The sequence below is a fragment of the Leucopleurus acutus genome (assembly GCF_964270905.1).
Source record: "Leucopleurus acutus genome assembly, chromosome: 8".
Taxonomy (NCBI): Eukaryota; Metazoa; Chordata; class Mammalia; order Artiodactyla; family Delphinidae; genus Leucopleurus; species Leucopleurus acutus.
Window position 1 is genome coordinate 39,096,554 of NC_139151.1, and position 16,085 is coordinate 39,112,638.

A 16,085-nucleotide genomic window follows, 5' to 3' on the forward strand; every position below is an offset into this window, starting at 1 on the left:
CTTCGGCCTCTCTGATTGGCCGGTGCAGCTCCCAGCCGGGCTCTAGTTGCTCATTGGCTGTGGGCTAGCGCCCGGGGGGCGTGGCTGGAGCGGTCCGATTGGCGGGAGGGGGCGGTGCCCGAGCGTGGAGGTGGTGAAGGTGGTGGGGAGGCGGGGGCGGGGCCGCACTGAGGCGCTGCTGCTGCGGCGGCCTCGGCGGCGGCGGCCTCGGCGGCGGCGGCGGCGGCGGCGGCGGCGGCGGCGGCGGCGGCGGCGGCGGCGGCGGCGGCGGCGGCGGCATCAGCAGCGCGGCGGTGGCGGCTGCTCGTCCTAGCCTGGCGGGGGCGGGGGTCTGGAGGATGGGGGCGGGTGGAACAACGGGCCGGTGAGGAGCAGCCGCCACCGTCTCCGCCGTCGCTTCGGTAGCCGCCGCGGTGGTCGCTTCGGGCAGCCGTTCGCTCTCGGGGCGTCGCCTCCCATCCCGACATCCCGCCCGGAGGACGCTGAGGCTGAAGCGCGGCCGGCGGCTGGGGGACGGTCCGGCCCCTCAGCTGCGCGGGCGGCCGCAGTGACAGCCCGGCCCCAGCCCGCCGCCCGCCCTCGCCCTCGCCCTCGCCCTCGGTGCCCGCAGCCACGATGAACCGGGGCAGCAGCAGCCCGTCGGCCGCCGCCAACTACCTGCTCTGTACCAACTGCCGGAAAGTACTGCGGAAGGTACGGGCTCGGCCTGGGGTCCGGCCCGAAAAGGGCGCTTCCTGCCGGCCGCGGCTCGGGCTGCTCGGCCCCGGGGCGCACTCTTGGAGCAAGGCTCAAAGGGATCCCGGGGCACCTTCCCTACGCCGAGACCCAAAAAGGGGGCATGGGTTGAGAGTGGAGGGTTTAGCCTGCTGCTGCTTTTGATGTCTGCCGGGACAGACGCTAGTCCCCAGGGGTTGGGGATTTGGGGCCGCGGGGGGGCGGGGGGACCTGTGGTCTGTTCCTCCGTTCACCTCCTTACCTTGCCACCCCCGGCCTGCTCCCAGGGCGGAGGGAGGGATGGACCTGTTCGATCCTCCTCCCAGTGCTCTTGATGGAGGTCGGTGTGAAATCAGAACTGCTTGGTCTGGTCCAGAGGAACCTGGCTCCCTCTTTGCTGTGCCTAACTCTTGCGGGTGTTGTTTTTGTTTATTCGGTTGCTTCTGCCTTCCTTGCACTCTTTCCCCGAACACTCCCTTTTTACATTCTTTGGATGGTCGTCTTGTGGCTGCAGTTCGATCCTGAAAGGAACTGGTAAAGCAGCTTGAACTTTATGCCCATGGGAAATGCTATTCGACGTTACAGTTTCTCAAGCTGGGGTTGGGGGAGGTGGAGACTGAGGTGGACGTGAGTTATCCCTTTTTAGCACTTACTCATCCCCAGCCCCCCGGTGTTGCTCCAGAAAAATCAGACGCACAATCAGCTTATTGCTTCCCAGAGTGACTGATAGAAAGTTTACTCCAGTATTGTTTAGCTTACTTGGCTTAGTCGCTCCGTTAAGGGGGGTGGGGTGAGGGGGCTGTGAAAAGATGTCGTTTTAGACCGAGGAAAGCTTTTAATCAGACTTTAACAGCCGCCACTGGGTAGTATTATAATCAGTTTATTCTTCTCGAGACTCTATTTTTACATTTCATTAAGTGGAAACAGTAGTTGAGGTGCTTCTGTTTGTCCAGTACAAATGAATTAAAATTGCTGAGCTGTGCAAATGCGTCGGGACTGAAAGACTAAGATGAATACTGCACCGTTTTTAGTCAATTTCTCTAAATACAGTTCAATTGGGATTGTTCTTTATATATTAAAAAAAGAAAGAAAGAAAGCATGTAAGTAAGCAAGCTCAAATATTTGCGCTCTTTGTCCAAAAACTGTTTTTCTTCCTCTGTGGGTCAGGCCAAGTGCCAATCAAAGTTGTTTTTCAAGCCTCTTTTCCCTGCAGTAGGGCTGCTGCTTCCCCCCCCCCGCCCCCCCATTTTATTTGAGAGCACGAAGAAAGCAAAGGGGTTGCATATTTGAAGTTAATCAAACAGTGAAATATGCCTTAAATTGTGTTTATCGGATATGTTTTTCTTGAAACAGATTTTTATTAAATGTGCATGTTGAGTATGTGCAGTTATTTTTTTCCATAAACTCTGGGATCAAATTACAGTTGATACTTGCTCAGCTCATTGTAGGGCAGCTCGTGAGAAATGTAATGGATCAGAAGCGCAGAGCAGCTTAGTTGAATGTTAACTCTTTCACTTCTGGGCCAGATGGCATCTGAACTTAGCTTTTTAAAAAATGATGATGATGATTTTCCAACTTTAAAAGTGATGTTATGTCTTTAACATAAAAAAAAAGTGTTGTTGAGACATGTTTGATTAAACTAAAGCCTGGTTTAAAAAAAACAGCTAATTTTTTTTTTAACTGAATAAAGGAAAAATGAGCTGTATTGACTTGGATTTTTTTTAATGGCTCTGGCAATTTGGTGGACTAATTAAATTTTTGGAGGTAGTATTAAGTTTCAAAATCTATTTTTCTTTTGAGAGAACCATGGCTGTGGATCCATGACCCTTTGCTAGCTTTCAAGACATCTTTATATCTTTCTCTTAGCTTTTAAGAAACTATTTCTATTTCTCTAGAAGGAACATCCTCATTTCTAGCTATTATTAAAAGACAGAGGTAGTATATGGAAAATGGATAGTCACCATTTTCATATCTTATCATTGCTATGCACACCTCTGCTAATTCCCAGTTTTCAGTAACTCCAAGGTATTTAATATTGATACATGCAGTAGCATGAAATAACTTTAGATGGAAATGGGATTGTTTGAGCCAGTTATGGCATGACTTGGCAGACATTTGTAACTTTTTAAGAGTGCCTTAAGTGCTCTTAAAAGATATCAAGTGTTTAGCATTTTAAGTTCTTCATCATTCTAAAAATAGCATGTAAGAGTTTTCTTATAAAGAAATGGTTTTCTTTTTGATAGAAAGTATATAACTCTAAGCAAAATTCATCTATAACGCTCAAAATGGGATTCTCTGGATTTATCTTGTGTTTTCCACTTAATAAAGTGTTCAGTAATAACCATGTGAGGCACAGCATTTTGAATTTTACTTCAGTGTAGTTCATGATGGAAGAATGAAAATCATGCACATCCAGTGTGAATTACTCTTTGCTGTTATAATCCTAATTAATGATGGAGGAAGAGTTACCTTTATTTATGTGGCATGACACCTTTTTCTCTAAGTGGCTTAATCTGTTGCAATGTATTGAATTGGGGGGGAACTTCAAAAAGAACTGGATTCACCTTCAAAGAAAATAATTTGGTTCAACCCAACATCTGAAAATTTAATTGTATATTGTATGAGAATTACATTTATTCTTAGAAGTACCTTCATAATTTTGATTCAGTGTCTACCAAAAAAAAGAGACTTTTTTACGTATTAAATATACCTAATTTGGTAACCTTAGGTCAGTAAAAAGAATGGAGAGGTAAACCACATAGGGAAAGAAATGAACAGACAAAACTCTCCTCAAATCTATAACTCCTACTTATTCTAACTTGCTCTGTTATCAAAAATAATTCAATAAAAGTTTTAATAAAAGAGGAAATGTTTCTATTTACTTTGGAAAAGTTAATGAGTTGTGAAGTGTAATACATTTTACTTGAAGAAATTCCACTGACAACTAGATAAATTTCAAAGTGGAGTGCCAAACTGCATTAAGAAAGGTAGGTAACTCTCAGTCCACTCATCTTCCAATAAATAAAAGGGTGCATATTACAATGTATTTTGAGTATTGAGCAGTTAGTGCTACTGAAGTGAATAAAACTCTGCACTTTAAGTTAGAGGATTTACCACTTTATAATTCTTAATATGTTTAGGTAGTTCCAGTGATTTATCTTTGTTGGATATTGCACTTTTTCCCCTTTGCTTATATGATCACTTATTTTGACAACTTTTTGATGAGTGAAGAGACTGGGAAAATAAAATGGGAAGTATTAGTTTAAGCCATATGAACCTCATTTTTATAGTCAAAATTGTCAGTTAATAGCAGTTTTATATGGTTCAACCAAAAGAATCGTATTGCTTTGACTGTGGATGAGTAGCTGTATTTTTCTTTGGTTAATCAGGTTTCTTATGTACATATTTTTGATTGTCAAAAGTAGTTTTTTATTTAGTTTTATCTGAAAATGAACTAGACAGAGACCAAGCAGTGAATTTATGACAGCAAGCCATTATGCAGTGGTTTTCAAACTGCTTTTTACGGAGCCCTAAGATGCTTCAGTGTTCAAAAATACTTGAGTTGGATTAAATTTTAAGTACTTTTTAAAATTATAATTTAAAAATACAACCACCCAAAAATCTTTTGTTACGAGACTATTCTTGTGCTGGCCTTGAATTAAAATTTATTCTGCTCCCTTTGTACATATACTTGAACATTTTTGTTAATAAGACATTGACCAGAAAGATTGTCATTGATTATGAAGGCACTGGCCTTTAAAAAAACTTTCTTCCTGTGCATATCTACTCATGTTCAATTTTCACTTGTGAGAAAAACTTATCAGTAATTGTTCATTTATAACTAAAACACTTATAAAAACGCTTTTGTGTATTTATGTGTTTCATAGTTCAGATTCAATGTAAGGTTTCATTTGTAAAGGGATTCTACTGCTTCTATAACCTCCCCACCACCAAATAAATAAACTGCTAAAATATAACTGCAAATGTAGTGATACTGGGAGTCACAAGATATGCTCATCATTAGGTCTTTGATAGGTCTTTGAATTTTGGGCAAGTTAGTTAACTTCTTGCAGCCTAGTTTTCTCTGTAAAATGTACATCATTTCTACTTGCCTTGCAGGTTGCTGCATAGCTGGAGAGAGGTAATCTGTGTTAAAGTACTTTGTAAGCCATAAAGTACAACTACAAATATAAGAAAGACAAGTCTATGTATTTTCCCTATTCCGAGAATAGGTCTTTTGTGTGTTGTGGCAATATATTTCAATACATACAGAGTAATTTGGTTAGTCTTCACTTTTCTGTCTTGTCTAATTATTGCCTGTAAGTGAGAGGTAAAGATATTATGCTTCTAATTAGAGTGATCAACATACCGATTTTTATTTGCATATTCTACCCCTCCCTCTCCTTAAATAGTAATCCAATGCATTGATTTTGATGTTTCAAATAATTAAATAAAATAAAATTGCCTTTTGGACACCTCAGCAGATGAGGGATATTGGTATTAAGTTTGAAAAGACTAAGAGTTAAGGATGATTGTGCTTAATAGAAGTTGGGGCAAATCTAGGGTAAAGCAAAGAATGTTTAATTATTTTAATTTAGGAGAAGAGCCTGGAAGTAAAAACATGTCTCAATCTTTTTCTCCCAATTTCTTCATCCTCTTTTTCCCCTTTGAAGGGACTGGGTTATAACTTATGTTTGGGTAGACCTTCACAATTTTTACAGTGCTTTCACATTATCAGTTGATTCTCATAAACTGAGAAAATTTAAAAGGCATGGACTCTGTCATACAACTCGTATGAAGTCCATTTAATTTTTAATAACACCTCTGTAGTAAGCTAAAAACTATATTCGAATTGTCCCCTGTAGTATTGAGGCCATCAGGGAATATCCATCCCCCCCATCCCCCAGCTTCAGCATCTGTGGAATGCCTATAGGTACCTAAAACTCTCCAGGTAACATTAGTTGGAAATGTGACTTTTAGCCACTCTTTGACACATTATTGCAGATCAACTGGAGGGGAAAGAGAAGAGTTAGCTGGCTATTTTTATTATCTCTTTAACAGTAGTTTGGTTAATTCTTTAACGAGGTAAAGCACAGTTCTCAAATATGATCTTCAGACCCTGGGAGTATCCAAGATCATTTCAGCAGGCCTGGGAGGTCAAAACTATTTTCATGATCATACAAGACTTTATTTCTTTTTTCACTGTGCAAAAGCAGTGGAGGTAAAACTGTGCTGGCCCCTTAGTGTAACTCAAGGTAGTGGCACCAAACAATAATCACTGTTAAATTTTGTTAAATCCTGACCCTTGAGTGATGAGAAGTATACTATGTGCTTCTACTGCACAGCAATCTGGTTGTCTCTAGGGAAAGAATCTGTGCAGTTGTTTTAGTTGCAAGCTAAACTAGCCACTTTTAAAATGAACCCCATTTTTACTTAAAAGAACACCTGTTAGGCAAACTTTGGTTCGTCATACTTGGGTATTTGATAACAATTTTCTTAAGATTGAGTAATGTGACCCTGAAAATTTAAGGAAAAACACTGACAATATTTATTGCCAGTGATAAAATTCAAGCTTTCAAGGAATAATTGGAATTTTGGAAAATGTATATCTGTCACCATTAGCCTGAAAGCTTCCCAGTTCTTAAAGGTTCTCCTTTTGAAAGCAAGGGTGATTAATGGGTGTGATTTTTTTTTTATAGTATATTATATTACAAAATGTGTCAACGTTTGGAAGATCTGCATGACTCAATGAGCCAGTATCTTTTAAATGACCAATGCATGAAGACATTGCTACTCAGGACCTTGCTTGCCTTCTCAGCTCAGAACCAACAAATTAGAGCACAATGGACATAATCTTTGCCATCTGACCATTCTTTTTACCACTGCCAATGAATATTGTCAGTTGTTTTCCTTGAATTTTCAGGATCACTTGACTCGTTTTTGAGAAACTGTTTATCAAAATCATGCATGGGTAAAAAATCCATTCAAAATACAACATAGACAAATGAATTTTAATATAATATAGAAAGTGAAGTTTACTGATTGGGCTTCAGATTCCACATTGTGACTCACCTTTCAGAAGCTCTACTTGTCAAGTTTTGGTGTAGTATCAAAGCAGAATATTCACAATTATCTCTTGCATTGTCCAACTAAATATCTGTGTGAGGCCAGATTTTCCTTCCATACCTTCAATCAAAACCTATCACGACAGATTGAATACAGAAGCAGATATGAAATCCAGCTGTCTTACATTGAACAGACATTGAAGAGATTTACAAAAATGTAAATCTCTTCCATTTCTTTTGTTTTGAAAATAAAATTATTTTTATAAAAACCATGTGCCATGATAACATGTAGTGGATTTGTTATTATTTTAAATGAATTAATAGACATTCAAAAATTTCTGTTTTAACTTCTACACTAAATCCAATAGTAAATATTGACAGTTATAACGCACACATAAAGAGAAGCTCTTTGGGGACCTCAAGAGGAGGTCCTCTTTGGAGTTCCAAGACCAAAACTTTTGAGAACTGCTGAGCCAGAGATCCTGACAGCAGTGTATGTTGCATATACGTGTAATTCTTTAGAGTGTCTATGGGGGAAATAAAAGGCTAATATCACTGGCAGAAAATGTAGATAAACCCAAACCAGTCATCTCTGTTCTATGTGGGGATCACTTGCAGATGCTGCCTAGCACCTTTCAGTGACATCTCAGAAGCTTCTCTAGTACCACAGTACAGATGGTCCTTGATTGAGGAAGGTTTGACTTACAATTTTTTGACTTTATGGTGGTGCAAAGGTGATAGGCTTTCAGTAGAAACTGTATCTTTGAATTTTGAATTTTGATCTTTTCCTGGGCCAGTGATATGCTTTATGATGCTCTCTTGTGATGCTGGGCAGCAGTAGCAAGTGGAGCTCCCGGTCTGCCATGTGATCATGAAGGTAAACAGCCAATTCACTCACAACCATTCCAGACACATACAGTCATTCTGTTTTTCACCTTCAGTACAGTATACAATAAGTTCCATGATGTATTCAACACTTTATTTTAAAATAGGCTTTGTGTTAGTTGATTTTGCCCAACTGTAGGCTAATGTAATTGTCCTGAGCACATTTAAGGTAGGCTAGGTGTATTAAATGCATTTTTGACCTAGGATATTTTTGATTTATGATGGATTTATTGGGATGTAACCCAATAAGTGGAGTAAGAGCTGTAGTAAGACTTAGACTAGCTAGAGATATCTTTCTGTAAGTTTTGTGAGCATCCCTTTACCTGGTAGAAACCGGGGGTGGACAAAAACAAAGCTCTTTGGCTCTAAAGGAATGCTCTCCTTAGTACTTACTATGCAACAACTAAAGAACAGTCAGATCCAAAGATTATGTCCATTGTGCTCTAATTGGTTGGTTCTTGGCTGAAAAGGAAAGAAAGGCCCTGAGTAGCAAAGTTAGCCTTTTTTTCTTGAAAGCTGAGAAGTGTGGGAGAAGCAACAGAAGAAGGGACAAGAATCAGAAGAAAGAGGAGTATCAATGTAGACTACTGATAATTAGATTGTTTCAATAAAGAACAAGAAAACCACTACTGTAGACAGGAGATAGGACAGCTCTGAATGTGGAAATCCCTAAATATTGCAGCCCTCTAAGGTATAGGGCATTTTCCACTTTGTGTGTGTGTGTGTGTGTGTGTGTGTGTGTGTGTGTGTGGTTGGGAGAGGGGGGGGTTACCCTGTACACAAAGCTATGGCAGCCAACAACTACCTGTAATTCAGTGTGGTGTTGAAGGCATGGGCATAAGGATCTATCTGATTACATCTGGTGAGACCTACGAATGACTACCAGTAGCTGACCTGTCCATTAGACATCACTGTGGTAGGAGTGGGGATAGAGGGAGCAGGTGGAATTCACAATACACAGTACATACGTTGCCAAGCCAAAACATTTAGTCATGTATTGTGTTAACAGTTACGTTAAATGTATGAGTAGACGTATAAACTATTTGAAAATATCTATCCTATACCATCTAAACCTACAGTTAACATGTAGAATTTCTATTGTTCAAACTTTTTCTTAACAACTGTGACATCTCTAAAAAGTCTTTCCTAATCTTCAAACGTTTTTTTCTTCTGTCTTCTGGACTGCCATGCTAGTCAAGTATACTGCATTTATTGCACTTTGCATGTTGAATTATAATTAAAATTTATATATATCTTTCCCCTACTAGGTTGCCTCTTATTTGGGATCAGGTTAATGGAAAGTTTATTTTTAGCAAATACTGGCAGTACATTTATATTGAATACAGTATAATCTAGCTAAGAAAATGACAACTCTTTTCTCACTTTCCAAGATTTGTCTGTTCTTTATAGCCATATTTTGTCCTCTTTATTGATAAGATTTATCTGAACACTTTGAGAAGTTTAATAACAAAAATTATTTTTTCATCTTTGTGACCATGAGAATGTTTCTATTAAATATCATACCACTTTTTCGAGGGAGTTCTGATAGGCAGCAAGAATGTTAGTTCACTAAGAGGATCAGGACACTGGCCTTAGCAGTTGGTCTCTCTCAGAAATGTAAAATGGCCATTGCTTTGATAGGTACACATGCTTCATCTCCTGGAATCTGCTAGACTTCTCTAAGGGAAGGCTACTTTAAAGGAGTAACCTTTAAACCTCAATTTCTCTGCAGGTCTCCTCCTGAGGTTTGTTTCACCAGAGAATTCTGGCTAAGCCTTTCCCTCTTCTACCTCCCCCAAGTCTTTTACTTTGATCTCCTTGGCCACCAAGAAGATCACCCTTGGTAACTGTTAACCAGAGAATTCTTCATAGGCCTGGACTACCTCTTAGCTAGCCTTTACTTTTTAGATCCTCCCAGAAGTTATTTATTGGTCTATGGGCCAGAATACTGACTGCCGCGCTAAGGGACACATGAATATTATGGGTTATTCAGTGGTGGGTTGCATTTTGCTGCTCAAAGCTAATAAGGAATGACAGCCATTTTACCTATGTTTCACAAAGAATGTATTGAACATAGCATATGCGTAAGTATGATCAAGTGTAAAACTGGCTGACTAGGGCCATGTTATTTCTTGTACCAGAGATTTTTTAAAGTATAGATTTGAGTAAGACTTACTTCCTCTACTAATTAATAGCTACTTGTACTGCAGGTATATGTTCTCATTTCTAGATGTATATTTTATTTTTACATCTTCCTATATTGCAAAGATGGAACTAGGCAGTTGAAGAAATGAAATCTCTCTGTCTTTTTTTTTAGATATATGCAGAATTAGAAAGGTCAAATTTACCTCACAGGTAACTAAAACTGGATTTTGTGGAAGATTGGGGTAATTATCTGAGACCGTAACTCTTAGTTTTGAAATGCATTTTATAATGTCAATAACAATAGTAGCTTCTATTGAATACCACCTATGTGCCATGGACTGTGCTAAGTATTCAGGCTCTACATGTGTATTATTATATTGAACCATCACAACAAACCTATAAAGAATTATTATTCACACTTTATGGATGAAGAAACTAGAGCTCAGAGAGCCTTAGTTACTGGCTTAAAATCATAGTACCAATAAGTGACAGACTCAAGATTTAAAACCAGTCTAACTCCAAAGCCTGGCTCTTTATACAGCTATAAACACTGCATTCCCTTGTACTCCACATGTTTTCTTTATGTACAAGATTCAGAAAACGTAAAATTAATGAAACAATAGGACCTGATTACTTGAGATTAATAGGAGTGATTTCAAGTTCAGATATTTTCTACTACTTCAATTTTACATGAAAAATGTAATTTTTTCTCTTTATAAGATTAAATCAATGAGAATCAAATTGAAGTTCTCATTGAACAGTTTTGACCTATCTAGTTCATTGTTTTATCTATGTAAATCTATTGTTAATTTTGTGACCATTCTTATCCCAGAATATATTTTTCCTAATTTCCCAGCAAACTTTGACCGACTCCTTTTGCCAGCCAGCCATACATTAGTTCAATAACATTGATTCATTCAATAGTGCTATAATGTCTGTGACCAACGACACTGTCTAGAAACATTTTACGTATTGTGTCTCATAAAGAGGACCTCTAGAAAACATTCTCACTTTTTGGTAAATTTTTTTTTGCAGTAACAAAGAGTTAATTTATGACGATAAGAAGTAGCATGAATGATTATTTCCACTATTCATTTTATTTAATTAATTAATTTTTATTTTTGGCTGCGTTGGGTCTTCGTCACTGTGTGCGGGCATTCTCTAGTTGCGGTGAGTGGGGGCTACTCTTTGTTGAGGTGTGCGGCTTCTCAGCGGCAGCTTCTCTTGTTGCAGAGCATGAGCTCTAGGCATGTGGGCTTCAGTAGTTGCGGCACACGGGCTCAGTAGTTGTGGCTCATGGGCTCTAGAGCGCAGGCTCAGTAGTTGTGGCGCACGGGCTTAGTTGCTCCGCGGCATGTGGGATCTTTCTGGACCAGGGATCGAACCCGTGTCCCCTGCATTGGCAGTCAGATTCTTAACCACTGTGCCGCCAGGGAAGTCCCTCCACTATTCATTTTGGCTTCCTGTGTTAAGGCAACAATGATAATGAAAGAAAACGAGGAAACCCTGGGACTTCATCCTTCCACTGGCCTTCCCCTGCCAACACTCCTACAATACTGTGTCTACAGAAGAGTTTTTTGTCTTACAAAGGGAGAGAGATTTGTGGGAAGACGTGGTTTTGCTATTTGTTAATTGGAACTCTTGAGAGTTTTCTATAGAAACACAGTTAAGATATCTAGTTAGGTTCTGCAGTACTATTAATGTAACTAGTATTCTTAATAGCCATTTACTGATTAGGCTGGAAACCTAACTACTAGGTATAAGATTGTTTCCAGGGGAAGATACATTGTGCAATCGTAACTGCTTCACTGGAGCTATCTTTCCTAACTTGTATGCTTAACACTAAGAAGGGTAATGATTTTGACAAAAAATATTTTTTAATATGTTCACTCTGAGAATATGTTTGGTTATTGGTTGTTGTGTCTAATAGGAAGACTGCAGTATCATCCAATATTCAAGCAGGAGTTGATGGAAGGGATAAAAATTGGATGATAATCAGGATGTTGAGATAACCAAGGGCCAGTATCAAGCTGACCTATCTTTGTTCACTTTGTGCTTAGTAAGACTCTAGTCCAGAATGGTGCATTTTAAGCTGTTTCTACTATCCATTGTTGTCTTTAAGGTAATATAAATGAAAAAAATAATCAATTTTAACTCCCCGGCAAGTTTCCTTTTTATTTGAAATTAGGAATTTAACATGTGTATCTTAATTCTTTTGATATAAATTAATAAAGAAAACAAATTAGCCCAGCAAGTTTACTCCACTCAAAAAGAATTAAAACAAAACAAAAATCACCTAAGCTAAAGGTACCTTAGCACTAAACCCCAAGTGATGCTCAAATTCTTTTATCAAAGCTTTTTTGTATAATATATTACTTGAAATTAATGAATTCTCAGATGGAGTGTGGAATCCTATTTGTGTTATAGTTTTATTTTTTTAAGTATGACATATAGTTAATAATCTTGTGAAATATCAATTGTTTTATATTGTACAACTATTAAAATGACTACAAGGTCTAGGTTCTAATATTCTTTACACAAAGTATGTTGATTATTGAGCACCCAAGATTAACATGAACTTATAAATATTCTTTTGACTATGCTAGAGACCTATTTAATATTTAGTGCCCTTAAAAATGACGGGAAATATATATTTTGGTAAATAGGATTGTAGAAACAATTTTCCTTTTTTGGTAAAAATATACGGATTGCCATTTTACACTCATTCTGTGTCTCAATGCTATCACCCTTTAATGGCTTTCATATTCTTAAGCAGGCAAGAAATATAAAGGCTGTAAACATTTATAAACCACTCACAAACTTTGTGAATATCTTTCATTCATTTATTCATTCAACAGACATGAAGTGCCCCTGCCTGTTAGACGCAGAAAGAACCCCAAGTGAGGACATCAGGGTTCTTGCCTAAGCAATGTGATGAGTGGCAACACACACCTGGATCTCACAAAGAGATCTTCAAGATTATGCCCCTCCCCTGGCAGATAGTATAGATCATGTTTGGCAACTGTTTCTATAAAGGGGTAGATAGTAGGTATTTTAGGCTTGCTGGCCCAAAGTAAGGGCTAAGGAGCTGTCTCTGTGACAGCTACTCACTTCTGCCTCTGTATTGTGAAACCAGCCATAGACAATTCATTAAAGAATGGATTCGGCTTTATTCCAATACAGTTTTATTTAGGGGTCCTGAAATTGTAATTTTGTATAATTTTCACATGTCATAAACATTCTTTTGATTTTTTTTCAGTCATTTAAAAATATAAAACCCATTCCTAGCTCCCAAGCAGCAGAAAAAGAGGTGGCAGGCCAGATTTAGCCAGCAGTCAGAAGTTTGCTGACTTCTTGGTGTAGAAGCAGTGCAAAGCATTTTGCATCAGAGACCTCGGTTAGGTAACCTTTCTGATAGGCCTATTAAAAAGTTTTTTCTATGTAATTCTACTTTCATTGGTGTACAAAATTAATCAAAAGCCAACTATGTAATAAACATTACCATTTGTAAAAACATCTAACTGGAATGACCTGCCTATTTAGTAACTGCATAGAGAGCATGTAATTTGGATGGATCCAAAGTAAAACTTTAAAAATCTGTAGATACTGAATATACTTGAAAGCACATTTGTCAGGTCATTTAGCACCTATAAACAGAGTGTTTTTTACCTCTTTTGAAATTGTCACACCTTGTTTGAGTTCAGTGGAAGTGCCATTAGTATTACAGAGGCTAACATTTTAATTAAAGTTACATTTCGAGAGTTTTCCAAAATCTAATATGAGTTGTTTGGATTGATATGTCACAGTGCACAACTTATCACTTAAGAATCTGTTTTTGTGCTGGCCAGAGTCCCCGTGTTAGTATCACAGAGCTCTGTTACTCATACTATCTTTGAGGTCTCACATGAAGAGAATATACAGTAGCTCCATAGACATTCCTATGACTACAGATTGGCAGTGCAACAAGCATTGTAGTTTTTTGTTTGTTTGTTTGGTTTTGGTTTTTTTGCGGTACGCGGGCTTCTCACTGCTGTGGCCTCTTACTGCTGTGGCCTCTCCCGTTGCGGAGCACAGGCTCCGGACGCGCAGCCTCAGTGGCCATGGCTCACGGGCCCAGCCGCTCCGCGGCATGTGGGATCTTCCCGGTTCGGGGGCACGAACCCGTGTCCCCTGCATCGGCAGGCGGACTCTCAACCACTGCGCCACCAGGGAAGCCCTGTAATTTTTATAGTAAATAATTTTAAAGAGTTGAACTCTGTCTTATTCCATTAAAGTCCTAATTCCTTATCTACCTTCCTCAACCAACATTCACATAGCGGCACTCAAGAACATTAAATGAAATGAACACATGCGCCAGAGCTGACAAGAGTAGTACCTGAATGCAGAGATACGTGAATGTTGGTATTGGAGGGTGTGTGTGAGGGGAGGATAATTCCATGGAAACAAACCCCTTTCTGGTGAGTAGAAGTGATGGCTATCAATAATTTAAACCTGGAAAATCATTAGCTATTCAAAATACTTTTTATGGAAATGAGCTTTAAAAATTTCACACTGAGCATTTAATCAGTGACTATAACATGGCACCATTTATCCAGGTCCCACATTTGTAAAAGCATCAGTATATGATATTTTCCATGCTTGAGATCTAATGATACCCAGAGCAATGACACAGCTAGTGCAACGTGCAAGATTCAAACCTAGTCAGTCACTCAGAATTTTCATTGAAATGAAGATCGGTAACTATGCATTTTAATAATGTGTCCTCCAAACTACATCTGGTAGGGAGTTCTACTGACCAACTCTTGTTACGATTGCATATGGTTATGATGATATATGGGAGAATTAAATGTACATAACCCATGTATTGATACGGATGATCATTCTTGTTCTTCTATCTTATGAAGTAATCACAAATCTGATGCACTTGGTTTAAAAAAACAAATTTCCATAATGTCTAAGCAGCAGATATTAATGGAACACATTTTACTTTTAATTGATGTTAAACTTCTCAAGGTAAGTACATGACATCTATGTTTTTCTATTGCTTCCTTTACTAATGATCTGGATCAAAGCTATTGCAGAGAACATATTTGTCACAATGGCAAATGGAAAGATTTGATAATTAATGAATACCTGGATGATAAGTTCATTTAACTTCAGATATTTTTAAGGAACAATTTCTTACTGAGTAAGAAACTAACTCAGGTTCCTGCCATCAATGTGCTACAGGGTGTTGAATCTTTTAGAGTGCCAGTAAAATTTGAACATGTGTGGCAGTGTGCATTTAGTAATTTTAGCATTTAACAAACCACTGTGTTTCATGAAAGGTACTCTGATGTCATGAAAGTGAAGTAATTTGTCCTCTAGAACTCCTAACTCGTCCATCACTTTTTTTATTGACAGGTATGCATTTCATGACCATAAAAAAGGAGAGGAGTGCGCTGTTACTATAAAAGGCCATTTCCTTTTATTCTGTCTTTATAGTCATTTTAATGCATTTTAGTGTTTATGGGTAATTAACTATCTGACAGAGCTGTAGAGCACTTGAAAACTAAAACATAATGTGCTGTCAGTTTTGGATCAATCAATCCAAGATCAAGGATTTCTAAAAATGAAGATGTAAGTCAGTGGAAAAGCTAGATGGGACTCATAGAAACTCGATACATGTACATTTTCTGGAGCATATGTAATTGTCATAATTGACTTACAGTTATTTCTAAGAAAATTTTACATTCAAGTACTAAGTTCCTCTGCACAATTTAATAGTAGATACTTGTTTTTCAAGGATTCACAGGCGACACAAGCCATTTATTGCTGGTCAGGGGGTTATTTTCCTGAATGTCATTGTAACCTCACAGCAGTTATCCAACCACTAGATAGCAGTTTTTTGGGAATTAACATAGTCTTGATTGAATTAATAGCCTTTCCAAATTGCTATGATTTACTGTTTTCCCCGAGGGACTGAAGCTATTGTTTTCTTTAAAATGGTTCATTTTGGGAAAGATTGAAGTAATTTTTAACAAGGAATAACAATTCTCTAATCTAAGGAGTTTGTTTAAGGTCTAGGACAATGGTTCTTGAAGTGTGGTCCTGGAGCTTGCAGCATCAGCATCACCTGGGACTTCGTTAGAAGTGCAAATTCCTATACCCCATCCCAGACCCGCTGAATCGGAAACTTTGGAGGTGGGACCCACCAATCTGTATTTGAATAAGCCCCCCAGGTGATACAGATGCACTCTATGGATTGAAAATTACTAGTCTAGGATTCTTATCTAA

The 16,085-nt window shown here is 38.7% G+C and overlaps 1 protein-coding gene across 2 annotated transcripts in view; it reads left to right on the top strand.

The window, feature by feature from the left end:
* Positions 1-363: 363 nt before the first annotated feature.
* The window catches only part of SESN3 (sestrin 3), a 72,617-nt gene continuing 56,895 nt past the window's right edge, over positions 364-16,085 (top strand). For both annotated transcript variants that reach the window (XM_082845217.1, XM_082845216.1), the window contains exon 1: positions 364-693. In XM_082845217.1, coding sequence (XP_082701343.1) covers positions 616-693 — 78 coding nt within the window. In that variant the 5' untranslated portion in view covers positions 364-615. The remainder of the gene's footprint in view (positions 694-16,085) is intronic.